We start from the raw sequence: 26,493 nt of genomic DNA, 5'->3' as shown, positions 1-26,493 counted from the left end.
ATTCCGCACACGTTGGATAATGCACTTCCAATCCTCTTTATAGATCATTTGGAACGGATTTTTTTGTGTGCGGAACAAAAAATCCACCTCAAACAATTGATAAAGTGCATTGAAAGTGCATTATCCAACATGTGCGGAATCAGCCTCTGAGCATTTAAAAAACTTCAATTCTCGCCTAAGAGTGCCAGTGCTTTCATAGGAGTAGAAGTGCTGTCCTCTCTCTTAGCCCATTGTCACATGACTGTTGGAAAGTAAACCTCTTGGCAAAAGCCAACAGCGAGAAACCTGAGCAGAGGGAGTCTAAACAGAGATACAGACTTGGCTTCTGGAAAGCTTTGGCGCCCCATAGTGCAAAAGCCAATGCAGCCCAGCTGGATCCATCCCGAAGATCCTGAACTTTGGTTACTTTCAGAAGTTTAGGAATAGCCCAATCAAAATTAGTGGAAGCTAAACTATACGAGCCATTGAGGGTTGCTACATAGCTGGGTTTTGTCCCATTTCTAGGCGTGCAACATGGTACCTATTTGTGGCATACATTGTCCCAATTCTTGGCTTGCTTACCTTTTTTTAGTTCCTTTCTAATCACTGAACTATTTAATTAATTAATTTAAAATATTTGTCTCCTGAAGAACTCAGAATTGGCTTAGAAATCTAAAAACTCAACCAACAATCTAAAATCTCAGTATGGCGTTAAGACGGAAACAGCCCCTCTGCTACCATAGACACGCCTTCCAGCCAGGTAACAAACCAGGAAGGTTCTACTACTCATCAATGAGTGTCAGAAATGTGCCTGTACATTTTGGCGGAACACAACTTCCTAAACCTCGGAAGAAAAAGTCTCAGCACACGAGGGAAAGTATATAAGCTACCTTGGGTCCTCATTGGTGAGAAAGGTAGGGTATAAATGAAGTTTTTTTTAAAAAAGTAAATATATAAGGACTGCCTGGACCCGGATGGCTCAGGCCAGCCCAATCTCGTCATATTTCGGAAACAAAGCAGCACCAGTCCTGGTTAGTGCTTGGATAGGAGACCACTAGGGAAGTCCAGGGTCACCACACAGAGGCAGGCAATGGCAAACCACCTCTGCTTGTCTCATGCCTTGAAAACCCTACGGGGTCACCATAAGTTGGCTGCAACTTGATGGCATTTTACACACAAACATACATAAGGATTGGTTTGGGCACTAGAACCATCTCTGTGTGAAGACGCCTCAGACAAGCGGAGGGCACAACGGCTGGCCAAGTATTTCCACGATTGTAGGCACTGCTTGTTGACTGGTCAATGGTTTTTCAGCCACTGACCTCATGTAGGAAGCAGCACCTGAAATTTCTTCCACGCCAGAGGAGTCTGTGGGGTTAGTCTTTGTGGAAGAATTTCCCAGCTTCTGAAGCAATCTTGCGTTTCTGTACATTGCAAGCAGCAAAGGAAGGGAGTGGAGGGTGGGGGGAGCTTCCTCAATGATAATAAATGATGATAAATAAAAGCCAGAACCCCTCACCCCTGACCCAAGGATGGAAGTGATCTGGCATTTGGTTCCTATCCGAGATACCATGCCTCTATACAAAATGCCCCCATGCTTTATATGCAGAAAAACTGCAGTTCCATCCATAGCATCTCCAGTTAGCGGATCTCAAGTAGATCTTAAGTAGCAAGTGCTGAGAAAGATCTTTCCCTGCCCTTGGCCCTGGAGAGCCACTGCCGGTCTAAGGACACAATACTGAACTTGATGGACCACCCTCCCGCCTGTGAGGTGCACAGGAGCCAAGTCCTGTGCAACCACCAAAAGGGAGGATTCTGCATAAAGAAAAAAGAAGCCATAGAGTACAAGATTATGCAAATGATTAAGTCTTTAAAATTTTATTTCCTAATCCTAGCCAAAGAAAATCAAGCTTCACTAATCATTTCCACTCATTAAATTACAAAAAAGGAAATTGTGTCTGCTTTTAAGGCAGAAGAGACACACGACGATTCCCATGAAAGCATCCTTCATGGCAGAGCTATCTTCCTGGGAGATGCACAAAAATGCAGGCCAGGCAGCGCAGAGTCCTTTCCTGTGATGGCCGAGGGATTCAGGCTGTCTCCCAAACCAGATGAGCATTCATCACCTTGGCTCTTCCCTTTGTAGGATCAAGGAAGGCGTGGCTTAGAGAGTAGCTGGGGTGGGGACTGTTGGTAGAGACAACTCCATGGGTGGGGCGTCAGCTGCCTGGGCTGGGCCAGGCTTGTGCAGTTGCAGTTTTTCACCAAGTTGGCTGTACAGCTCCTTCACAGCTTCACCACTCTGTGCAATAAGAAGGATTTTTTTTAAAAAAAAGCATTAATCACACTTCATCCCAGCTGCTACAAGTGGGAAGCTAAATACTGTTATTAGTGGGGGTGTTTTTAACACACACATAAAATCAGAAAGGATGTGTGTGCACAAACACAGTTATGATCTCAGGCTCCAAACCGGAGTGGGCCCAATAATATCATTCTTTGCAAAGCTGCTGCTTGCATTTGCTGGACTCTCAGACTCGTGATCCCTCTCCCACTGCCTACCTGTTTGGTGGGCTCCAGTGACTTCTGCAAGGACTCCAACTTGGCAGGCGCCACTTTGTGGTGCAGGTGAAGCAGCAGCCGCAGCACATGCCTGTGCACATTCTCCTTCCTGTCAAGCGGCAGAAAGAATTAAAAGGCAACCCAGTTTGCATGTTTCCAGCCATCACACAACAGCAGTCTGTTTAGAAACCATAAAGGGGTGGGGGGGAATGCTGCCTAAAATCCAAGAGGCATATTCATTCTAAACAAATAATTTTTAAAAGCCCGAGAGGCTCTCATTTATTACATTTATTAGAGTAACCAAATTAAGGAGAATATGAGTGAGCCAATGACATTTGTTTCATCCCCCGCCCACAGCGCTTAATAGCATGGGTAGAAAGATCAAGGGGATTCAAGGGAGCCAGAGAAGGCAGCAGGCAATATGAAACTGACATCAGAGCTTTCCGGTCATCAAAGTCAAACACATGGACAGCAGAAACATTCAATCTAAGGTCAGAGGAAGAGGACAGGAGAGATCAAGGAACATGAAATTGACACTGAAGTTTTCCCAACGAAATCACGGGAAACAAAAAAAAATGAATGTAATGATGAAAATGAATAGAAATGAAGAATAAAATGAACGTTTGAAATGAAAATATTTTTGCATATATCCGAGAAAAATATAAATTAAAATGGACAACCCCATTACTATACATTACAGCCAGTCTGGTGTTGTGGGTAAGAGTGCAGGACTCTAATCTGGAGAAACAGGTTTGATTCCCCACTCCTCCACTTGAAGCCAGCTGGGTGACCTTGGGTCAGTCACAGCGTCTAGCTCTCTCAGCCCCACCCACCTCTCAGGGTGTTTTGTTGTAGGGATAATAATAACATACTTTGTAAACTGCTCTGAGTGGGTGTTAAGTCATCCTGAAGGGCGTTATATAAATTGAATGTTGTTGTTATCATTATGATTAGAAAGAGCAGGGGACTGCTATCTTGAATGCTAATTGCTTATTGAAAATCTCCATAGCTTACATATCAAACCATCTATGCAACATGGGTTAGCAACTGAATTAAGGTACTTATTTCTAATGTTCTCAGCAGATAAAGAAAACAAAGCCATCTTGCAGAGGATAAATTTTTTAGTAAAGAATATAATGGACAATATCCTTGGCTGGTTGAGGCTGTGCTTACATAAATGTTGAACAGATTACAGTACAGCCCACTCAAAAGCATCCATGACTATTATCGCCGCTATTAATAACTATTTCTAATCCACCCACAGTCAAGTAGCCACTACACAAAGGACAAAAAAAGACACCAGCCCTGCTGTCAGGATTATATAGTAAGACACTGCAGACATTGCCAAGTGACCTTGAAAGGCATCTTGTGTGACCTGCGGACATTCTTTAAGAATGCTATAACTTCCAGCTTTTACTACTGTAGTGATTCTCTGTGCCATTATAAAGCAGTTTGCAAGTAGAGATGGGAGACCAGAAGCAACAACAGAGCACCCCACTGTAGCAGGCTACAGTGTGTACTACAGCTTTCAGCCCAGCAGGAACCAGGTGACACAAAGAGCCAATCAGATCCCAAGTGGCCTTGGACTCAGGCCTGCTTCTGAAAGAAACCCTAAGCAGGTCTACTCAGAACTAGAAGTGTGCACCTGAAAAAGATTCCGGTTCCCGAATCTTTATGGAGCACACCAAAGCCTGAAGCAGCACTTTTCTTGCCGTTTGCAAACGGCAAGAAAAGTGTTGCTTTCAAGCTTCCCGCCCCGCCACCTTTTTTACCCGATGGGAGGGGGAGGAAGGAACCCCCTTCTCCCCGCTCCCATCGGGTGAAAAAAGTGTTGTGCATGAAAAAGAGCGGGAAAAAGAGTGGGAAGTTTGAAAGCAAACAGTACTTTCCTTGCTGTTTGCAAATGCTTCAGAAAGAGTTGCTTTGGGAATCCCAAATCTTTCCGAGTCAGGCCCAATTCAGGTTAAAAACCCGAATCGTAAACCCGAAAAACACATCCCCACTCAGAACCCTGTTCAAATCCATTCATTCAGGATTATTCCTAGGTATGTTCTTAAGACAGCAATTTTCATCCGAGCAGCTCTGCACACTGTGTGAATTAAGCAGCTCACAGGAAACCCAGAGTCCTGGTTGGACCTCTACCAGCCTGTTGCCTTGCTTGCCTGCATGCCTCCCACTTTGAGAATAATATGCCCCCTTACTGTAGCACTTTGGCTCACAAAAGAACTTCAACTATGGACCAAGGAAAATCTGTTTGGGGTCACTGGTTCAAAGCATAATTTCATTCTGAGGTGTGATGGATCCCACCTGCTCTACTGGAAGAGAAGCCAAATCCTACGATTGGCAAGCGTTTGCATTCCCTCCAATGCAAATCTCTAATTTACATCAGATTAATTTAACAATGGCCCTGACCTGAATAGGCCAGGTGAACCTGATTTTGTCAGATCTCAGAAGTAGGGTTAGTCTTGGTTAGTAATTGGATGGGAGACCTCTAACGAAGACCACGGTTGCAGAGGCAGACAATGGCAAACCACCTCTGTTAATTTCTTGCCATGAAAAGCCCACCAGGGGTTGCCATAAGTCAGCTATGACTTGAGGGCACTCTCCACTGTCAACAACGAACCAACATGGCAGCAGCTTTTGCTTGGTTTTATTTTGGACAACCAGCATGTGTGGAATATGCTGTTTCATTAGAGGCGCTACTGTGAGAGATTTCTCACATTCAGCAACATCAAGCATGGCTGTTTTGGAAACAGGAGATTACCTTGAGCAGGCAGCAAGGAAGAAGTTGTCAAAGAGACTGGTGCAGAACTCCTCCTGGGCAAATTCATCAGCCAAAAGAGTGAGGTTACCAGTGAGCAGGTGCAGGAAAATATCATTGAAGGCCAGATCGTTGAAGGTCTCTGCTGCAAAATGCCAAAGAACACACAGAGAGGAAATCCCCGGTCGTCTTTTATTTAGAGTATTTGCATTCTCTGTAAAGTGCACTCATCAGCTCACAAAAATAAAATTAAAAGCACAATCGCTTATAAAATCAATGAAAGCAAGACAGCGCTGTGAGATATAAAGCAACAAGAGTTAAAAAAATGGAGATGATGAGAACAGTTCTGCAGGAGGTAAAATTTTAAAGAGATATTCAGGTGGTTCTGAGACTCACTCTCTTTTCCTTGGACCAAGTGTAGCGGAAGGTTCGGGGAAACAACCAAACGTGTGGGGTGAATGGTGCCTGGAAAAGGTATCACTCCAAAACTAATGTTCAGGCTAAAGATGGGATTGACCCAAATCTCAAGATGTTATGTTCTAATCCAGTCCAGTACAGGGTTGTCACAACTGGTGGTAAAATGCTTTCTACTTGTAAGGTGCATGGTTGCACCTTACAATTTTAGAAATCAGAAGCCAAAAAGCAACCCAAGAACCTATAGTGATATATTATACTTCTGAAATTGACAGTAACCCGCCTTCTAGACTGTCTGGATGTCCAGGAACCTAGTCTGTGCCAGAGAGCAGACATTGGGGCTCTCTCTTGCTCATCTGCGAGGGAAAGGTTGATTCCACCAAGGACTAAGCAAGTTCTGGCTGCTCAGCTCCATGTTCTTGCTTCAGAGGTTCTTCGGCAAGAGGTTCTGACGGGCAGAGCCAGAGAATGTTGGTCAGGAAAGTGTCGAAAGGCTTGACACAGCCACTTGAGACCCCTCCAGCCTGCTGGCGGGCCAGGACCTTTCTTTTGGAGACTTCCCAGTCGCTGGGTTCATTCTGGGAGCACTTGCACACATGTGTTCAGTAACTCTAGACACCAGGTTCAAATATAAGTTATTTACTAAGTTCAGAAGAGTATTTGCAAGGCAGGAACCACAGAGGTTTCTACAAGGCACAGAGCAAAAGGCAATGAAAATAACGGCTTGCCTAAGCTTAACTAAAACGATCTGACTAGGCATAAAACTTGCTTGCTAACCTGCATTCTCTAAAGTAGCTTCCAGGTTGCTCGTACAAACAGAAGAAAGTCATCATATTGCCTGACATGGAGCAAAGACTCTCACATGCTGATACAGTAAGAGTTGGAATAGAATGGTCAAGGAGAGCTGATCCGAGAGAGAGCTACTGTGAGGAGCCATCTTTTCTAGGGCTGTCATCCAATCAGGGTGCACTTTGATATCAGCGTTGCTAGCCTGAGAAAGCAGGGAGGGCAACTGGAGCTGACGCTCCTTTCCAGCCAAGGACATTTTGCTTTGGCACAACAGGCTGCAGGTGCAGTTAATTAAGGAGCCTGCTCATACCATTCCCAGGGAGGCAGGCCAGAACTGGGCCTGTGGAAACTTCTGGGCCTGAACCAAAGTTGCTCAGGCTAGGGCAGCCATATGAGTTATGAGGATGTCATAGACAGAAAGATCAAAGACTAGAGAGCGATCTTCCCGAATGATCTAACATGCCATGGAAACCATGTTGTTTCTTGTCCTGATTCTAGCATTTGGCGTGATTGTAAGGAGTTTTGTAAGATGTTTGAGAGGTTCTGGAGTTATAAAGTAGTATATAAAAGTGGCAACCAAAGCCACCAGCTCCAGGTTCAGGCCAGTGACATACTCATTTCTGCCCATGCTTGGCTGGAAACAAGAGACGCCGTCTCGGAAAAGTCAACTCACCTAGTGATGGGAGCAACCGGAGAAGAGCGTTCTTGTTCCTTTGCTTCGTCACATGAAGCACATAGTACAGCCCGATCTCGCAGGCGATTCGGTGATCCTGTAGGAATCTGTGGTGCACAAAGACAGAGCCTGTGCTGCAGCAGTCGCTAATTGCGTAAATAACTGGAAATACAGAAAAGCCTCCCTCACTTTGGTTATGAAATCGGTTTTTTTAAAAAAATACTGCTTTTCTGCCCCAAGGTCATCTTAAGTAGTTTGCAAACTATAAAAACACATCAACAATAAGAAGAGCAGCAAAGAAAACATCAATTCATAATAGCAGAAGTGCCAAGAAAACAGAATTCACATGTCAGCTAAAGCAACAAAGGCTCAGGTAAATAAGAAAGGTTTTGAGCAGCGTCTCAGCTAGAACAAAGACAGCATTATGTGAATATCCCTGTGGAAGAAACTCTGTAAAAGCAGGGGAAACTACCCAGAAGCCTCCATCTCTGATGGACACCTGTGTGCCTTCTGGTGGTGGGGGCACTGAGAGAGGGTCCTTGAAGAGGATCTCAACTGACGGGCAGGTTCCCATGGGGGTACAAAACGGGGTCTGATCACAACGGGGACACTGGCTAATATAAGGAAGTCTTCTGATGAAGGCATTTCAAAACGAAATATTATCCCGAAGTCCTGTCACATGCTGTTAACAAGTTTTACAATAGGTATCGTTCTCCATTATGTAGTCTCGTTATGTTCTGGTTTTGTAAAAAATCGCTATGCATCACATTCTGGTTTTGTAAAAAATTGCTATGCATCACATTTTACATGTATGTTTTCTAACATTTATATATATTTCTAACACTTTTATTTTCAATAGTCTGTTCTTTGATATATTGCGTATACAGTAGAGTACTTTGGACTTTGCGGTAGTACACATTGTGTTCCTCCTTTATTGTTACTGTAATATAAGGAAGGCATTATCTCTCAGATATGTGATGTCCTGATGTGCCCTGGATTGAAAATGGATGAGAAGGTGAGTCGGTGCCAGGCATCTCATAGTCCATTCTTATGTGCCCGAGGATATGCTTACTGCCACCTTGGGGTCAGGAAGGAATTTTCTTATTTGTTTGTTTATGTCATTGTCTGGAGCTGGCCCGGGAGCCTGGCCCGGCCCTGGCCTTTGCCCAATAAAAGCCCGCCTTCCTGAAGCCGGCGCAGCCCCAACCCACTGGGAGCAGCAGACAAGGTGACAGCAGCAGGCAAAGCGGCAGCAGTCATTTTTATAGTCCACCTTTCTCACTGAGACTCGGCGGGTTACACAGTGTGAGATTAGTACAGGCACTTTCGAGGACATTTCCATAAACAATGCCATTGGGTAAACACAATTTTACAAAGACATAGCATAAGAATCCAATACAGAGTTGAAGAAATGCTGAAACAGAGCATAAGCAATTCTAGGGCTGACATCAGACCACATGACGCACAAGTAGCTCATAGGACCACATATTTAAGACAACAGGTAGTACGTGAGGCAACATAGTGGTGAAGTCTACAGTCCTTAACTCATTAGCGAGCATCTGAGAGCCCCTCCCTACAACACAAAAGCCTTTTTGAATAATTCGGTTTTGCATCGTTTTCTTCCAGGCCAGATTGGCCAGGGATCCTGGAAGTTTCTTGCTTTCCTCTGGGCACTGAGCAGGGAAGTTGCTATGAATTCCCTGCATTGTGCAGGGGTTTTGACTGGATTACCCTTGGGTCCCTCCCAGCTCTGTGCTTTGTTTCTATCTCCTGGTGAGCTGGTCAGACACAGATACACAGCCCCCCACCGTGAAGACCGAAGCAGCAAAGGAGAGCAGTGGCGCAGGGCCCTGTGAGAAAGGGAGGCCCCAATCAGCCAATCAGGCTGCTTGTGCAGTGCCAATGCTACAGCCAGCATTGCTGAGCCCACATCCCTTGCAATGGTCAGCAGGGCTCTGGGAGGAACATGTGGCCTGCTGCACACTGTGTAAGAGTGGGAGGGGAAGCAGTCAGGAAAAGAAGCTCCCCTGCCTGTGCTTGATGGATGGGAGTAGCAAGGAGGGGAGGGGGCTGGGTGGAAATAATCCCATCCTCTCTGTATCTGAGGCCTTGGGGAAACCAAGCCCTGGTGACCGTGGGAGGAGGGGGTTGATGGGTCCTAGTTATCCAAGGACAGGTACAACCCTCACAGGAACACAACAGCTGATCAGGAATGGCTTCCTGTTTCCTAGCCAGTGAACTGCAGAAGTGATACCACACAAGCATGTGCATTCCTAGGTCAACATAACCTGATATTGATTATGAACTTGGGGGGGGGGGGGGTTACCAAAGAGATTTCTTCTGTGGTGCTACAGCACAGCCCCTCTTATCAGGATGAGCCAATTCAAAGAAAGCAGGTGTAGCTCAGTGCTGAAGAGAATGAGAGGGGGTTCCTAGATCAAACCTTGCTTCTGCAACAATTTTTTTTTGTAGGTACTTATAGTCCCGCTTTGGGGACCCTAAAGCAGCTTACAGTATCATCCTCCCTGTTATTACTCTAATAAAAACCCTAAGAGGTAGATCAAGATCGAGGTAGATTCAGAATCTGGAAGCTTATCGAAAATTTTTTCAAGCAGTTTGGTTTCCTATTGTGCAATTTTTGCAGGGAAAAGAAATTGTTTCTTCTAACATTCATTGTCAAGAGCTATTGAATTTCTAGATGTATGGAACTCTTTAGGAATTGTAATATTTGGGGTTTTGTATTGTTATGTTTTAAGTTAGTGTGTACAAAGGAGAAGTTTGTATATACACTAGTGTTGGTTTGGTATTGTCATTTATTTAAAAAAAAACTTAATAAAGTTAAAAAAAAAAGATTGAGGTAGATCAAGCCGTGTCCGTCTGTCTGTAGCAGCAGAAAAGAGCAAGAGTCCACTAGCATCTATAAGACTAACAAAATTTGTGATAGGGGATGAGCTTTCAGGAGCCACAGCTCACTTCCTCAGACTCCCAAAAGCCTGTGAGGTAGGTTAGGCTGAGAGGATGTGACAGGTCCAAAGACACCGGGTGAGCTTCCACGGTTGAGTGGGGATCTGAACCGGGGCCTCCCAGGTCCTGGTCTGACACTCTAACCCCAATACCAAGACTAGCTTTCAAGCCACAGCGTCTCAGCCTAAGCCCACCCCCAATACGTTCATATGGAAATAATAATACCGGCTTACCTTATAGGGATGCTGCAAGAACTGCAACCAGGTTACGTGTGCTTTATAAAGTGCTATATAAAAGGCTAAGTATTGTCCCCATCCAAAACCTCATTCTTTTTCATCTTGTCACACTACGGAGAAAGATGAGCCTTGGGACTAACAAACCACTTAACTGGTAAATGCTTAATACTCAAAACAACTCACTTTGGAAACATTTCGGGGATGGCACTGGGGTATGCCGCTGGGCCCTTGTCTTCCGAAGGCAGCTTCTGATCCACAGTGAACATGTAGTCGTCCACCACAAAAGACATGAGAGTTGGCAAGAACTTGGTGATCAGGTCGACTTCCTTAGATGCAGGAAACAGGAGGTCAAAAACCATTTCGAGAGCACCATGGAGTTCCACAACGCATTCATCTCAACTCACAACATTTATCAAAGATAATTTGCCTGGGGAAACAGGTACAACAGCAGACGGAGGCACACCATTCCAAAAGAAGCGTGCTTTACAATTCTTCTGAGAGCAGAGCAAGGGTGCTCGATCACTGTTCTGCAGGCAGGAATCATGACCTGACCATGCCTGGTTGAAATCCTGCCACTTGCTCTGGTGATGGAGATGATGTCATTTACCAGCTGCGCAGGCACAAAAGCAGCCACGTGTTGCAGCATATAAGTTAGTTCAGATACCAAGGCACATCCCAGCAACAACTCCGTAACACCTGTGGCTGCTGGGCAGATGCAAACTACCTGGCGCAGCGTTTAAGGCGAGCAACAAGCAGCAGCAGCAAGGTTAGGGGGCTCAACTCATACGTAAAGAAGGAGTTCGACCCAAGTTTTGTACCAAAATCCTCACTGTTGCTGGAGCTCGGTTTGTAGGTATAAAGGGGATCTGGCTGTAGCTTTGTTAAATGATGGGTATGACATGAGAGCATGCAATCATACTCATAAAAGGAGTTCTTTGCTCACATCGTATCTAAAATTGAGGGAAGATCTGTACCCCCAGTTAAGCCTGAGTCTTAAGTCCGGAGATGGTCAGGAGAAAGGCAGGCATATAAATAATTTTAAAATAAATAAATATGCCTGGCCTGAGCCCAGAAGTGTTTTTAAATTTAAGCCTTGTTCCCAGTAATATGTCCATCCTGTGTCTGGGATGACCCACGTCAGTTGACAGGCAGAGCCGACTATGGCACCATGAGAGCCAGGTGTGCAATGGTCAGTGTCAGGTTAGGACTGGGGAAATCTGTGTTCAAATTCTCGCTTAGCCACGAAGTTCACCAGGTGACCTTGGGTCAGTGACCCTCTTGCAGGGTTGTTGTTAGGGTGAAATACAGAAAGGGAGAACTGTGTAAGCTTGAATAAAACTGTAAAAAGACAAATGACAGAATGTGCTCTATACAAACAAGGGAAAAAATCTGCACGTAGAAAGCCAGCATGTCAGGAAGAAGGGTTCTAGCTAGCTTTCTCTCCCATGCTAGCTTTCTCCATACAGGCTGTTTGTCTTTTAAAGAACTGCAGTCATGTGAGCTCCCCCTTGCAGCCTGAAATCCCAGCTTTTGTGAGAGCTCTTGGACCATGTAAACAGCTGAAAATATTACAAATGGCACTTTACCATTTTAGGTTCCTTGAAGATCTGGCTGTCGATCATGTCCCAAGCTCCCTGTCCCAGCGATAACATTCTCAACAGAAGCAGAAGATCGGGGCTTTCCTGAACATTCAAGACCCACAAACTTTAATTACACTCTTGTCAAGGCTACCTTATCTGTAGGTAAACAGTGTACGAAGCTTCCTTACATTGAGCCAAATTGTTGGTCTGCCTAGCCCTGTGACAACAGCAGCTCTCCCAAGAACTTTCCTAGCCATTCAACCTGAGATTTTTCAGCTCAGGGACTGAACTTGGGACCTTCTGCATGCAAAGCTGACCTATGACCCTTTCTATCATACAAAGCTGCTTTATATTTGGTCAGTCCATCCATTGCAGTAGTGCCTACTTAATCTGGCAGTGATTTTCTAGCATCTCGAGCAGAGAAAGATCCTTCTGGTTGGTTGTTGTGGGTTTTCCGGGCTGTATTGCCGTGGTCTTGGCATTGTAGTTCCTGACGTTTCGCCAGCAGCTGTGGCTGGCATCTTCAGAGGTGTAGCACCAAAAGACAAAGATCTCTCAGTGTCACAGTGTGGAAAAGGTGTTGGCAGGTCATTTATATCTACTCAGGAGGAGTGGGGTTGAGCTGAGTCATCCTGTAAGAGTTTCCCAGGGTGTGGAATGCTAATGGCGGGAGGCTTCACTGTATCCTGAGGAGGTTCTTTTGCATATGGATTGGTACTTGATGTGCTAATCTTCTCTGCAGGGCTATTGTCGGGTATAGAGTGTTTTGTTAGCCTGGTGTTTTTCAGAACTGGAAACCATGCTCTGTTCATTCTTAAGGTTTCTTCTTTCCTGTTGAAGTTTTGCTTATGCTTGTGAATTTCAATGGCTTCCCTGTGCAGTCTGACAAAGTAGTTGGAAGTGTTGTCCAGTATTTTGGCGTCCTGGAATAAGATACTGTGCCCTGTTTGAGTTAGGCTATGTTCTATGAAAGAACCTCCTCAGGATACAGTGAAGCCTCCCGCCATTAGCATTCCACACCCTGGGAAACTCTTACAGGATGACTCAGCTCAACCCCACCCCTCCTGAGTAGATATAAATGACCTGCCAACACCTTTTCCACACTGTGACACTGAGAGATCTTTGTCTTTTGGTGCTACACCTCTGAAGATGCCAGCCACAGCTGCTGGCGAAACGTCAGGAACTACAATGCCAAGACCACGGCAATACAGCCTGGAAAACCCACAACAACCATCATTCTCCAACCGTGAAAGCCTTTGACAATACATCCTTCTCGTTGCTTATTATCTGAGATGCTTTTAACTGGAGGCACCAGGGACAGAACCTTGGATGGGCCTCCTTGCGTTCGAAACTGATGTCCTGCCACTCAGCCACAGCTCCTCCCCTCTTGCATTGCAGAGTTACACCCTTCCATGCCTATTGATTTTAGTGGACTCAGAAGGGTGTAACTCTGCTCAGGACTGCATTGTAATCCTTAATGGATGTGCTCCACAACCGTGACACCTCCTCTCTCAGCCTTCGGTTGTTGGCTGGGGGCCAGCTAGTACTTTGGATTGCATTTAACTCTAGAGACACGCATGCTCAATCCTTCACTCCAGGCCTCTGATTTCTCAGACTCACCCTGGGTAACAAGTCCTGCCCAATCAGCTCTTGCAAGTGACGGATGGTGCTCAGTGCTAAGGTGTTGATGGCAAACGGGTCACACAGGATCATGGATAAATCCCTTGGGGAGGGGAAAAGAATACACAGAGAAAAATTACACAACTTGTGGAAATTCATGGCTTATGCAAGAAGATTCGGCATACCAGAGCTGATTCACAATCACAATATGGTACTTTGCAAGGCTAACACCGGCACAACAGCACTTTCTTACATCAAATTCTGTACCTCCAATTACATCATTGCTGCATCTGATAGCCAAGATCTCCCCTCCCTCGCCAAACAGATGGCTAACATTTGTGTGTCTAAGGTGCTGTAAAGTCACAGACAACTTATGGTAACACCCTCTTGGGGAGAGAGGAGCAGAAGTGGTTTACCGCTGCCTGCCTCCACACAGTGATCTTGGTCTTCCCTGATCTCCCATCCAAGTATGAACCAGGGCTGATCCTTCCTAGCTTCCAAGATCTGATGGGATTGGGCTGGCATGGACCATCCAATTCAGGGTCTAACATTTATGGATGTGAAAACCCGGGGGACACAGGCTTACAGGGAAAAATGAGGGGGGGATTTGGTGGCAGTCAAAAGAGGAATAACAGTAGAAAGGGGATGTAAAGGGAAAAATCCAATTTCCCATCCAGCACGCCCCCACCTGCCATCCTTACTATATCAATAATTTCTCATGGGTAGCAATCCTGTCTCACAGGCAGCACCCATGCATCCAAGCTAACCAGCTCTACTGCTGGCAGCAATGAGACATTTGCTTATGAGTGGAAGGCATGACAAATAGGAACTGACCACACCCGCTCCCAGAAACATCTCCCCCCCCCTACAGCAAGTGTCTTCTTCTAATATCCAGCCTGAAGTGTATAAATCAAAAGTTCATGCGCACTAACACTGAACCAGCCTGATGAAAGATGTTTATGACATTTGTAAATTTCAGCCTAATACAATGTTCTGGACAGTACAAAAAGCCAGAGCAGGCCTCCTGTTCAGATTGCTCACCCCAGGACCTGCTCTTGTCCTTTCTTCACCCCATCTAGGAATCCCTGCAGCTCTCGAGCACGCTTGTTATCTACAAACTTCTCTCGAATGCAGGCATCCAAGCACCAGGTAAACTGTCAAGGAGGGGAAGAAAAAACATCTGACACACCTTATAGAAATTTCCTCTTACAGCAGATTATCAAATTCCTTATTTGCTATGCAGTAACATTACACATGCGATTTTTCCATTTTCATGGGATTTCCCGGGCTCCTCTCCTTCCCCTGCTAGAGGACTGTGAACTGCAGAAAAGCAATGATGTAGCAGGCCAATCTCTAGCTGTGGTGGAACACATGCTTTGCATTTAGAAGGCCTAAGGTTTGATCCCCCGCAACTTCAGTTGAAGGATCTCAGGCAGCTGAGTCAGGTAAGACCTCTAGTTGAGATCTTAAAGAGCTGCTGTCAATCATCAATACTGGGCTAGATGAACGAACAGTTTGACTTGGTATAAGGCTGTTGTCTACTTGACCTTTCCAGACCTGGAGCTAACCTTTAAACCTCCCCACCACCGACTTCCCCACCCCCTGGCAGCATGGAACCCACTGAACTGTGAGCACATGACAGGAAATCATATGACTGGAATGGGAAGAGCCAAAATTATAGTCATCAGTATCAAGACCAGGGGTTGGAATAAGGCTAAAATGACAATCTCCACTGATCTCCACTTCCTGCTGCAGATCCCCGATCCCTTAAGAGGGGCAGTTTGTGGAGATCAGCGGGCAGCAGAGGATATAAGGGAGGCAGCAAAGTTCCATACTGCTACTGGAAAATTTAGTCTGGACTGAAGCCCAGGTCTGTGAGCAGCAAGCCAAGAGAGCTAGGGACAGAAAACATAAGCCAAGCACCAGGTGAACCTGGGGTTGGATCCTATCAAAAAAAGCGCAGGGAGGGAGCAATTCCACCCTCTTGTGGTAGCCTTCCAACTCCCCCCTCATGTTGCTCCTGAGAAGTGGGGGATCTCCTATCCTTCAGAAGCAATGTTCTTGAGGGCAGTTTGGGCTGCTTTGGGGAGGGGGAGAAGTTGTGCTTTCATGTACAGAATTCAGGCGGATCACAGCCATGGAGGAATCCTCTGCACTACTGAGTGATGGCACCAAACCATCCTGTGCAGAGAGGAGGGAGTTGTGGTGTCCTTGCTCTCTACACATACATACGAGTATCAAGTCTCTCTGAAAAATATATACTGACTTGCAACCCAGTAGGTAGGACTCCAAGACTCTCAGGCTGAACACACACACATGAAGCTGCCTTATTCAGAATCAGTCGCCTATCAAGGTCAGTATTGTCTACTCAAGACTTTCAGCAGCTCGCCGTGGTTTCAAGTAGAGGTCTTTCACATCACCTACTGCCTGGTCCTTTTCAAGTGGAGATGTCACGGACTGAACCTGGGCCCTTCTGCAAAGCTGAGGCACCTCCACGGAGCCACAGACTGCTGGTATAAGGCACTTCACACATTCCATTGCAATCTCGGCCTCCCATGCTGAGTAGGCCAAGGCACTTATGCAAGACAGCAGAGATGTGAGCTTTCCAGAAAACTCTGGTGGAAAACAGTGCTCCAAATAAGACCGAGCACGCTTCATTTACTAAATACGAGTCATATAAACAAAAAAGGATGCAGTATTCATTATATAGGCTGTACCAAAAGAAACTGAACTGAAATATTTGATTTAAATAACAAAAGAAATCTGTGAAGTGCATTGGAAGTTATTTAAATGGTGTGTGCCCAAGATTGATTTAACATATGTGCTTCCCAGGAATAGCTGCTTGAAAAAAGCCACCTACAGCTTTGAAGCGTCAATTCCGCTGATGGTTTTGGTTTTCATTGTAAATTATAATTGCACGGCTTTTTGTTTTTAAATGTGTTGTGACCCCACTCTGAATGTCCATTTATGGAAGGAAAGGCAGAGCAGGAAAGAAAGAAGGAATAAAGCAGTACTGTTTCAAAGCAAGAGCGTTTTATGCCCGCGAGCATCTTACAGACTTTGAGGGCAATCGTGGGCTTGGCCCAGCACCCATACCTTGTGGCAGGGGTCCACCGTGCAGATCTCACTGATATCCAAGTCGTGCAAAGACATCAGGAGCTCTGCCCGCAATGTGCAGTAATGGACGTTCCGTGTGCGAAGAAACAAGGTCCTCAGGAACTGCAGCACCATGTCGTACAGCTTCACGTTCTTCCCGATCATCTGTGTGAGCTTCTGAACCACCTGTGCCCGAGAGAGAGACAAAACCTCGAGTGTCAGAGTGCCTTCTGCAACTCCGACTTTCCTCCAAAAATGCCAATTAAAACATCTGGCAAAATAACTGCTGGGCATAAATCTGGCTTTATAGCAGAACCCGTTTTATCGACTGTCATGTTCTACCACTCCTCTGGCATTTACTCAGCCTTTTATTAACCTTTCTGTGGCCCTGGGAGCAGGTCGGCCGCCGAGGGCTGTTAGCTTTCTGCTGTACCTTTCTGCCCTTGATCTTTCCCTGCTTGATCACCAGACATCAGCAGCTGGCAACACTTATCTCCATGTGATGAAAAGCTTGACCTGCTGATTTCTACAAAACAAGCTAAAGGCACCAGAGTAGGTCAGGCTATTTTTTCCCAGATCAGATGGCAACCAATACTAGCTAGAAACTCTGCAGGGAGGAGCTGCTGGAGCTGCTTGGCTGCTTTCTTTTTTCACCTTCTCAGTCTTTTGACTTGTGAGTTCACTTGTTATCTACTGGATGAAGTAGCTGCAATTCAGACATTCTGCCAAACCATATTTAACACAAACCTGCTCTAAACCAAGGTTTATGATTCAGGGTTCCAGAGGATCATAAACCATAAATTGTCAGTGGCTCAGTTCTGATATAAAGTGAAACAATGCTTTAGAAAAAATATATACCTAGTTTGTGAAATCAGGGTGTGTGAGAGAAAGCTTTGCCGTAATTAAGTTTATGTTCTACTGACCAGCATTACCGCAGGGCCATAAATGCCAAAAATCTATCTAGCCATTAATCTTCTGCCTCATTCACTTTGATCCTGAGTTTTGCAGCCAAACAGGGATTAGAACTGGGATTTCCAATCTAAACCAGTGCAGACCAGTGCAGAACTGGGGTTTCCAACCTAAACACAGCTAGCACTGGCATCCTTGGCTCTTACCTCTCCCTGCCGTCTCATTTTAGGGGATGGACTGAAGAAGTTGTGCAGGACAGAGAGGTCACTGCTGAACAAAGCATTCTCCTTCTCCAGGATGTATTGCTTCAGCAACGGGGAGACCTCGTCGCCAAACAGGGCCTGGTTATCCTGCCAGATCTGACGTTTCACTTCCACAGCGCACGCTTTGTACAGGTCCTTGTCAGCCATCACTAGCTTCAGCTTCTTTTCAGGAACCTGCACATGACCGTGAAGGAAGAGAGGAGAGAGCGGAGTGTTAGCAAATGGGAAAGTTGTCCCCTAAAACTAAGTCCCTGTAATGGGAAAGGACCCAGCTGCCACCTAAAACAGAGTTTTCAAACTATCTGGGGAACCATGGAAAATGAGCCAAGTGTTCCGCGACTGCAAGACAGACCAGCCTCTCTGAAAGACACATGGTCCTCCTTTGTGAATCTCCCTCTGTGACATGCAGCTATGAAGTTCGGTGTGTTTTAGGGAGGCCAGCAGAGACAGCAGCCAGGGACCCTTCTGTCAGGCTTGCATCCACCTCCAACAATGAGCTCCCCTCTTTCCAGCTGCCACCAAGGAGGCCATCAGAGGGAGAAGAAGCAGCAGCCAAACTCTCGTTAAGCCTACACCCAGTTCCCAACTCCTTTCAAAATGCCAGTAATTGGGCCTTACTTGAAAGCCTCTCCTTCCATTTTTTGTTGGGGGCTGAATAACAGGATAAATAAGCAGATTTCTAAAACAAATAGCGTCAGCTGTTTCTGTAAGACCCTGGAAGGCACTGCCACCATCATCAAACTCATCTGTGGAACCTTCAGAGCTAGAAATGAGTGTTTTTAAATGAAAGAGATTCTTTAGAATTCTATACCAGACATTGATTCCTATGCTGAGTAAAATACAGCGATAGCAAAGATGAAATAGCAGCCCTTGCACTCCCTACCTTGGGCAGATGTTTCATGACGCACATCACCACTGGTTGTACAGACGGCATCTTGACCAAGGGGAAGCTCTTCTCCAGAAGGTCTTCCAGCTTTTTGTACCTGGAGTGTGTGAGCACAAAGGCTGTTTTAGCACTGCTGAAAATCTGATAGGAAGATACAGTCAGGGTCCAGACCTGAGGGCAAAAACATAAGTTTCCAAACCATGGTTTATTTTGACAGCCAAAGTATTGAATTGTGGTTTAAAAGTGAACAAATATTATCAAAAAGTGATATTAAACAGTGAGTCAAAACTGGTTTGTGAACAACAGTTTGTACAAACTGGGGTTTGGCATGACGTCTGAATCACCAAAATCAGGACTGGTGATATTCCTCTCCCTTTGGATGCTCCCTGACCACAAAAAGCCAAGTCTAGAGCAAGCGGAAAACATTCTAGCTGTCAGTTTTCCAAAGCATTCCTTCCTTGCTCCTACCCGGCCACATCCTCATTTCCACCCCCACTGCTGCTTTCAAGTTAAAGACAACGACCATCTGGAGATCTGATCAGTGATCTGCTGTAGCACATACGTTTCATTCATCATGTTTTTAAACCACCCCCCCACCCCCGCCAAAGAATTTATTATGGGATGCAGTCATCTAGGAAGGCAAATGGGCAAGAAGGAGCAGTTGGGGATAGCATCGAAGGATTCTGAAGGGAAACAGCTAAGGAGGCAAGGAGCACCAACCATAATGTGCTGTGAGCATGCCTGGGATACAGACCATGATTTGGAACCCAAATTATGGTTAATGGCCATCTATTATGGCATCTGAACCTTGTTACGCTCCCCGTCCTGGTGTAAGAACGTACCTTTCGTCTGCCTTTCCTTCGGAGGCAATAGCAGAGACTTTCTCCAGCAACTTCTCTCTCAGCTCATCGAACACGGACTGGTGGAACTCCAGCCGGGGTGTGCCGTGGAGGTCCAGGAATGGCAGAGCAGACTGGAGAGAGGGCAGCAGGATGCCATTTTCTGTCTGTTAATATCACATGATGTTATGACAGTTGGCAGAAAACAGTCTGTATATTTCTATAGGGCCAATCTATAATAATAATAATAACATTCAATTTATATACCGACCTTCGGGATGACTTAACACCCACGCAGAGCGGTTTACAAAGTATGTTATTATTATCCCCACAGCAAAACACCCTGTTGTGGAAGAGCCATGTGGAAGAGCCATAAGGTGTGACTTTCGAAGACAGAAGTTATTTTAGACTAGGAGACAGGAACAGCTCATGCTCAAATGCTCCCTTGGGAAACGTCCACAAATATGCAGAAAACTAGTATGGAAGGAGGTAGAGTTCTAGGCCAGACTTCTCCCTGAAGTGCCAGTTTTCTATGTGTGGGGAGATTTTTATTTATTACTTTATTTATAGCCCGCCTTTCCTACTGAGACTCAAGATGGATTATTGAATAAAAAACAATACTTTATTTATTTATTTAATGTATAGCCCACCTTTCTCACTGAGACTCTAGGCAGATTACAGGACAAAAAGCAATGCAGTCTTACAGCATAAGACATCCAATGAACCAATAAAAAACCAACAGCATGCAACCCCCAAATTTGTCTTTTAAAATAATACAGTAAAAAAAGAGTAACGTTAAGCAATTCTGTTGCATATAGATCTACTTAGGACAAGCATTAAAGATTATATGAGTTGGGCAGTTTTCACACTGCTTACTGGCCACGGAACATCGTGCCGAGCTCCCGGAACAACAGCGTCTTGTGCAAAATCGCACCAGGAAGATGCTGTCGTTCCAGGAGCTCGGCGCAATGTTCCGTGGCTGGTAAGCAGTGTGAAAACGGCCTTGATAAATTGCTAATGGACACACCCAAATTTAAAATATATATCTTTCAGCCGCCCCAGAGTGAGGGGCAAGTCTTGGAACGGGAATTCACATTAAAACTCAACTTGAATGTACCTAAAGCAGAACAGAGATTGCAATGAACAACGGGATAAAGTTACTCCCACCTCCATTCTCCTAATCCTCACACATATATACAGCCTTCATAAAATCTATGGGATTCCAGAGCACTACAATTCTTATAGTGACTCTATGAGACACCAGAACCTCTCTCTCCTATACAAACAAACAAGAGTCTCGCAGCACCATTAAACACAACAGCCAATCCCATTGGAATGGGCTCACAGCACAGCTTTGCACACATGTCCCAGGTTTGGTCTCTGGCATTTCCAGTTACAGGTAGCAGGTGCTGGGAAAGACCCAACAAAACCAGAGCTAGACGGACTGATGGTGACTTTGTACCTCAGCAACCATCTCCACCCATCTCGAGCACAGGGTTCTTTCACCGTCATATCCACTAACAGGCAAGGGGGAAGTTGACAGGCCTCTCTACCTGATTCTGGGTCTGGCTTGACATCCAAGAAGACAGAATGGGTAGTAAGGCAGAGAAGGGAAAGTGGCTTATGCCCTCAACAACTGCAGCAAGTTTCCAGATAAACATTTCATCAGGAAATGAAGCTTTTGTCTGGGCCACACTCCTCTGCACCCTGGAATATTTTATTCTAGTTTTTGTCCACTTCAGTTTTCCCTTGACAAGTGGCCAATGTAAGCGCTAAACCCACCGGAATAATTGCTTCTCTGAACTGATTTTGCAGCTTACTCCAATTATATCTTCTTTAACCGTTATGGCTGGGTTAACACTCTTGCGGTGTTCGAATGACAATTTAAAGAGTTAAAAAACAACAACAACAGGAGTCCCCTCTTGTCAGATGTGCAGTTTAAACATTGTGGTTTCTAGGACTTGGGCATTTGAAGTTTCGACTTCACAATGACGGGGGTAGGGGAGAAAGAATCAGTTAAACAGGGTTTACCCCGAAGCATTTTTTTGTACTTGTGTTATAGCAAGCAAGGCATATAGTTCCTTACCCTTCCCTGCAGAGGCTGACATCAAGGTCAGCATGGTGGGGCATCTGCCAAAGCTTGGAAAAGGGCCCATCACCAGAGATGCACTTACCAGGAATGGCAGATCACCCCCAGAGGTCTTTGTGATGCCACAGGCACCCATGGAGGGGCATTCACCCAATTCATGCCAAGAGAGGCACCTGGAGGGAGCAAAGTGTGATTCTTCCATACTCTTTTTAGCCTTGGCAGTACTGATGGTGGCAAAAGCATTGTGGTAGCATCATGCTCTGCTCCCTCCTCCAAGAAAATGTACGTGGGCATACATAAGCCAGGGAAGCACGTTTAGTGAGGGTCGCTGGAGGGCCTTCCCAAATCTGCAGCCAGTCCCGGAGCCCCAGCTCTTCTTTAAAATGAAATTAATTCCAGAGAGGCAGCCGCAGCAGTCCGTTTTAGTAAAGACAAAGGAAAGACTAGGGCAATCTTAAAAGATAAACAGACTTACTGGGGCAGAAGCCTTTGAGAACTAGAGCCTACTTCATCAGATGCGTGATTTCTGCTGGTCGATAGACATTCGTGGGCATACAAGACAGGGAAAATGTCAAGAATGAAATCAGACAGCAATGAAATGCAAAAGATCCAGACTCTGATATTTTTATCATATACGCATTTAGCTTTTAAGGGTGCCACAAGGCTTTTTTTTTTAAGTACTGGGGTATTTTGCTCAGAATGCAACACTGTCCTTTGATAGCTCACAGCTGAAAGTACAGCCACACTGTACTTCTAACACCCACGCTCATTCTCCAAGGATAAGAGCCCCAGTCCTGCCCTCCCACCTGTGCTATTACACATCATTAAGGGTTCTTCTCTGCCTGCCATATGTGGTACTCATTTATTCTCCAACAGTCTGCCCTGCACTGGCTTCCACTTGAACTGCCAACAATGATTTCCATTTAAAAAAACCTGTAAATGCTTAACAGAAGCACTTGATCTTGCAATAGATCTGGTTGTATTTATTATAGAAGCTTGGAGTCTTTGAGGAATCGCGCGTGTGTGTGTGGGGGGATTTCCCTCTGGAAATCTCTCCTTCCAGGATTCTCCAGGGACATAAGCAGGCTGATCCTCCACTCCCCAACATACATAACTGACACTCAGCCTTCTGGCCCTTTTACATAATGTTCAGTCCTCTTTGGGCCACATTTAATGCCCCGCTCCCCTTTTGGTTAATTTACATTGTCATTTTTTTTGCATACCTAGAGATCTTCCCCCCACATTTGCCTGGGGAGGGCTTGAATTTGCTGCTCTGCAATTGGCACACAGTCCATTCATTTTATTTCAGACAGAGTTCTAGTCTCTGCATCTTAAAATACATTTGGCAACACTTCCTACTGGATTAAGCAGATAATGGTTTGCAGGGGGACTGAAAGAGAAGCTAGCATGCTTAGTGTGTGCTGTACACTTTTAAAAAGGCATCATTGAATTTGCCACAAAGGGACATAGCAGATTTCCAAAACACAGGACTGAACTGGTTTGCAAGGAAAGTGCAAATCCCAGTCTGCCAGTTTTGATGCAATGGCAAACTATTACCAGTCTGGGAGAGGAAAGCTTGAAACTTTTTCAAGGTTTTTTAATAAACTGTGCCACCATTTTCCTCCTTAAAATATGAATTGTCCCTGAAGACTGGAGCCTAGAAAACATCACCAACTGATTAAATTCTACAACCCTTAATGGCTAGGAATAAAGCCAGATGAAGGAATTTAGTCACTGTTATTAGCCTTTTATAATTCTAATTACTCACTGTCCTTCCACATGCCTAGGGGATGGCAGAACTATCAAAGAGACCAATCTTACATGTCTATTACATATTTATCCTGTCCTAAGTGTTCAGGGTGGCATACACACCAAGCGAGTTTTCCTGGCCAAATGGAGATGTGAACCGTGGTCTCCCCCGAGTCTTAATCTGAAACTCTAACCACTACACTTGCAGGCTCTCTGAGAAGAGGAACAAAGGAAAATGAGAGAAACTAGAGTTTATGATTGCCTGGCAACTGCACACACCAATACCTCCTCCAACATTTCACAGTTGAAACACTGATACTCTTACACACTCTTATTCAATTTTCTCACTTGCTTCCCGAGACCTAGCATAGCATAGTTGGTAAAAAATGGTTCAGAGAGATGCTTTAGTAAAAGTACAGGGACTTTAGATAGTACTACTGTTACTGTCTGTTACTGTAAGTATTTACCTACTCGATAGTTCCACATCATGTAATATGTCATGTCAATTTGCTGCTGTTTTGGTTCAGCATTATTTTCAGCTCTGTATCGGCTTTCTGCTTGTTTCCAAATGACTGCAAATCCTTACCCTATTATTGTACTGTCATTTAATTTCCCAGCCATTGATCATATTGACCAACACTGTAATCTGACAGGTCTCAGTAAGGAAGCTGGACTATAAATAACATAAATACATTTTTTAAAATCGTATTTTAGGAAGATCAGAGTTCAAATCTTCACTCAGCCATTTAAGTGGCTCAGTGATCTTGAACCTATCACTCTTTTTCAGCCTCAACTATATCGTAAGACTGTTGCGATGATAAAGTGGACCAAGCCACATCCATGTATACCACCATGAGCCTGCTGGAGAAACACTGGTATACAAAATGTGAATAATAGTATTAGTATTCTTCTTTAGGGTATGTTCAGAGGGTATGCAACCACTAACACTGCTGAAACAAAGTAGATCTGGTCAGTGCCTAAATAGGGTACATTCTGGGAACTATACACCACAAATAGAAGTGTGATGTTATGGTGAAGGGACTAAGCTACAATCCAGAATGTTGCTAGTTCAGACCTCATCTCAGCCACAGACAAGTTGTTCTCTGTCAGCCTGAGGCTACATCACCATTTGCTATATGAAGATAATAACACTGCCTCTCTTTACAAGGCTGTTGTAAGGATCACTGTAATAACATATGCAGAAACACTTTGAAAACAGAAAAAGCTATACAATTGCTAAATATCATTATTAATATTGCATGTACACACATACAAAACAATTATGCGCTGCTGGCAGCTCTTCTTTGCTTGCCATACACAACAGCCTGTCTTGCACAAAGCTGTAATGTTACTGAGTCAACTGTAATAATTTCCTTTATAAAAATGCTTATCTCATCAGAGATCTGGTTATAGAACACTGGCTGCAACTGTATTTATTTATTTCATTTACAGTCTGCCTTTCTCACTTTTTACTACTGTTTGAATAAGTGCTTATGTGGGAGGGATGGAAGGAAAGACAGCACACTTCAGCGCATAAGTGCGCACACTAACAATACTTGGCAAATAGCTTCCACCAGTTCCTCACAAAAGGCAAAATATAGGCAGAAATTAGGAACAGTTGAAGCTTATTTCCCTATCTGGACAGATCTTTCCCAGGGAAACTCTAGCAGTGCAATCCTAAGCAGAGTGACGCCAGTCTCAATCCATTAAAATCAATGGGCTTAGACTGGAGTAACTGCCTGGGATTGCATTGACAGTTATAGGTGCAATGTTAGGGTACAGTGGACGGTTGTTTGTATCTTGTTAAGAGGCAAACGGGTGAAGGCACTTTGCACACGCTCAAAGATACCGCCTCCTTCTCGGTAGTTAGAATTGCGGGGCTTGCAAAACCCTGAGGGAAATGGGGTCGTTGCTTCTTTCAACGCCTCTTCGCCCAAATTTCCCCCAACTGGGGATTCAGCGGCGGTGCCTAGCTCCTTAAATCTCCATGGCAACGAGGCCCACCCACCTGGAACTGCTCGATGGCCTTGAGCGGCTCCGTGCAGTTTGTCAGCGTCTCCTTTAAGTCCTCCCCATTGGCCACGCCAAGCTCCTGCAACCCGGCGAACATGGCGCAGGACCCGGCTGCGGGGTCCGTCCCCGAAATACAGCAGTCGCCGTGGTGCCTCGCCGTAAGCAGCCCCCCTCAGCTCCGCTGTGTGCTGAGATATGTTTTCCTCCCGGAAACTCTGCCCAGCACGGAACGTTCCGCTCTAAACTGAGATAAGGTTGTAAAAAGTATTTCTACCCACCCCCATCATTTTACTGGGCCAGTAAATCAAATTCTGGCAGGACAAGCCTAATCTGTGTTTGGGGGGGGGAAGCACAATCAACATAAATACCACATAATCAATAATCAATTACATAATCAATCAAATACTCCACGGGTATTGAATTGAGTTACAGGGCTCAGTCCAATTGGCTATCGCATACAAAGCTCTTCATGATTACCTTGGTCCATCTTATCGATGGGACTGTCTCTCTCTCTCTGTTCCACCATGGCAGCTTCGCTCTTCTAAACAGGGCCTTCTGCAGGTGCCACCTTGCACATGAGAAAAATCAACAGCTGCCTGCACACCGGCTTTCAGTGTGGTGGCCCCCACCTTGTGGAAAGGCCTGACTGAGGAGGTCAGGAAAGCTTCCACCCTCCTGGATTTCTACAAACTATGCAAAACTGATTATGCAAGACAGGTTTTTTACTCAGAAAGGAGGGCTCTCAATTAAGGTTGCCAACTTCCAGGTGGTGGCTGAAGAGCTTCCGGAATTACAATTGATCTTTAGGCTATACAGTTTCCCTGGAGAAAATGACTGCTTTGGAGGGTGGACTCTATGGCATTATACACCACTCAGGTCCTTCCCCTCCCCAAATCCTGCCCTCTCCAGGTTTAGGATTGCCAGGGACCTGGAGTCCCTCGACAGGGGATCCCCAGGTCCCTGTAATCTCCCAGCGGGGGATTGGAAGCTGGTGTCAGACTGTGGCTAGATAAGGCTCTCACTACAGGGTTCCCTTTAGAAGCAAACACAAGTCCATTGTTTGAATACGGAAAC

At 45.2% G+C, this 26,493-nt stretch overlaps 1 protein-coding gene across 2 annotated transcripts; it reads right to left on the bottom strand.

Moving 5' to 3' along the window:
- Positions 1-1,856: 1,856 nt before the first annotated feature.
- NELFB (negative elongation factor complex member B) lies at positions 1,857-25,542 on the bottom strand. Of its 2 annotated transcripts, XM_054997151.1 has the most exons (14): positions 25,415-25,499; positions 22,133-22,183; positions 19,572-19,735; positions 18,727-18,826; positions 17,787-18,017; positions 16,672-16,857; positions 14,617-14,729; positions 13,576-13,678; positions 11,962-12,057; positions 10,559-10,701; positions 7,176-7,282; positions 5,303-5,444; positions 2,539-2,647; positions 1,857-2,281 (listed from the first exon to the last, which is right to left on the bottom strand). In XM_054997151.1, the coding sequence occupies exons 4-14, from the start codon at positions 18,775-18,777 to the stop codon at positions 2,144-2,146; spliced, it is 1,419 nt and encodes a 472-aa protein (XP_054853126.1). In that variant the 5' UTR covers positions 18,778-18,826; positions 19,572-19,735; positions 22,133-22,183; positions 25,415-25,499; the 3' UTR covers positions 1,857-2,143. The 2 variants fall into 2 exon arrangements, with proteins under 2 accessions (XP_054853126.1, XP_054853124.1); XM_054997149.1 differs by lacking the exon at positions 22,133-22,183 and having other exon boundaries at positions 25,415-25,542.
- Positions 25,543-26,493: the final 951 nt, after the last annotated feature.

Source organism: Eublepharis macularius, chromosome 14 (genome assembly GCF_028583425.1).
Source record: "Eublepharis macularius isolate TG4126 chromosome 14, MPM_Emac_v1.0, whole genome shotgun sequence".
In the NCBI taxonomy this organism is placed as follows: Eukaryota; Metazoa; Chordata; class Lepidosauria; order Squamata; family Eublepharidae; genus Eublepharis; species Eublepharis macularius.
Note: the sequence above shows the minus strand (reverse complement) of the source record. Positions and strands in the feature narration are given on the sequence as shown.

What these genes read in the sequence shown, in the direction of transcription:
- NELFB (XM_054997149.1), bottom strand. Translation starts at nt 25,516, where the DNA reads ATGTTCGCCGGGTTGCAGGAGCTTGGCGTGGCCAATGGGGAGGACTTA. An exon ending in AAATGAGACGGCAGGGAGAG is followed by an intron (nt 16,858 to 17,786) that starts GTAAGAGCCAAG and finishes TCTCGGGCACAG; the next exon opens with GTGGTTCAGAAGCTCACACA. An exon ending in GGCAGGACTTGTTACCCAGG is followed by an intron (nt 12,058 to 13,575) that starts GTGAGTCTGAGA and finishes TTGAATGTTCAG; the next exon opens with GAAAGCCCCGATCTTCTGCT.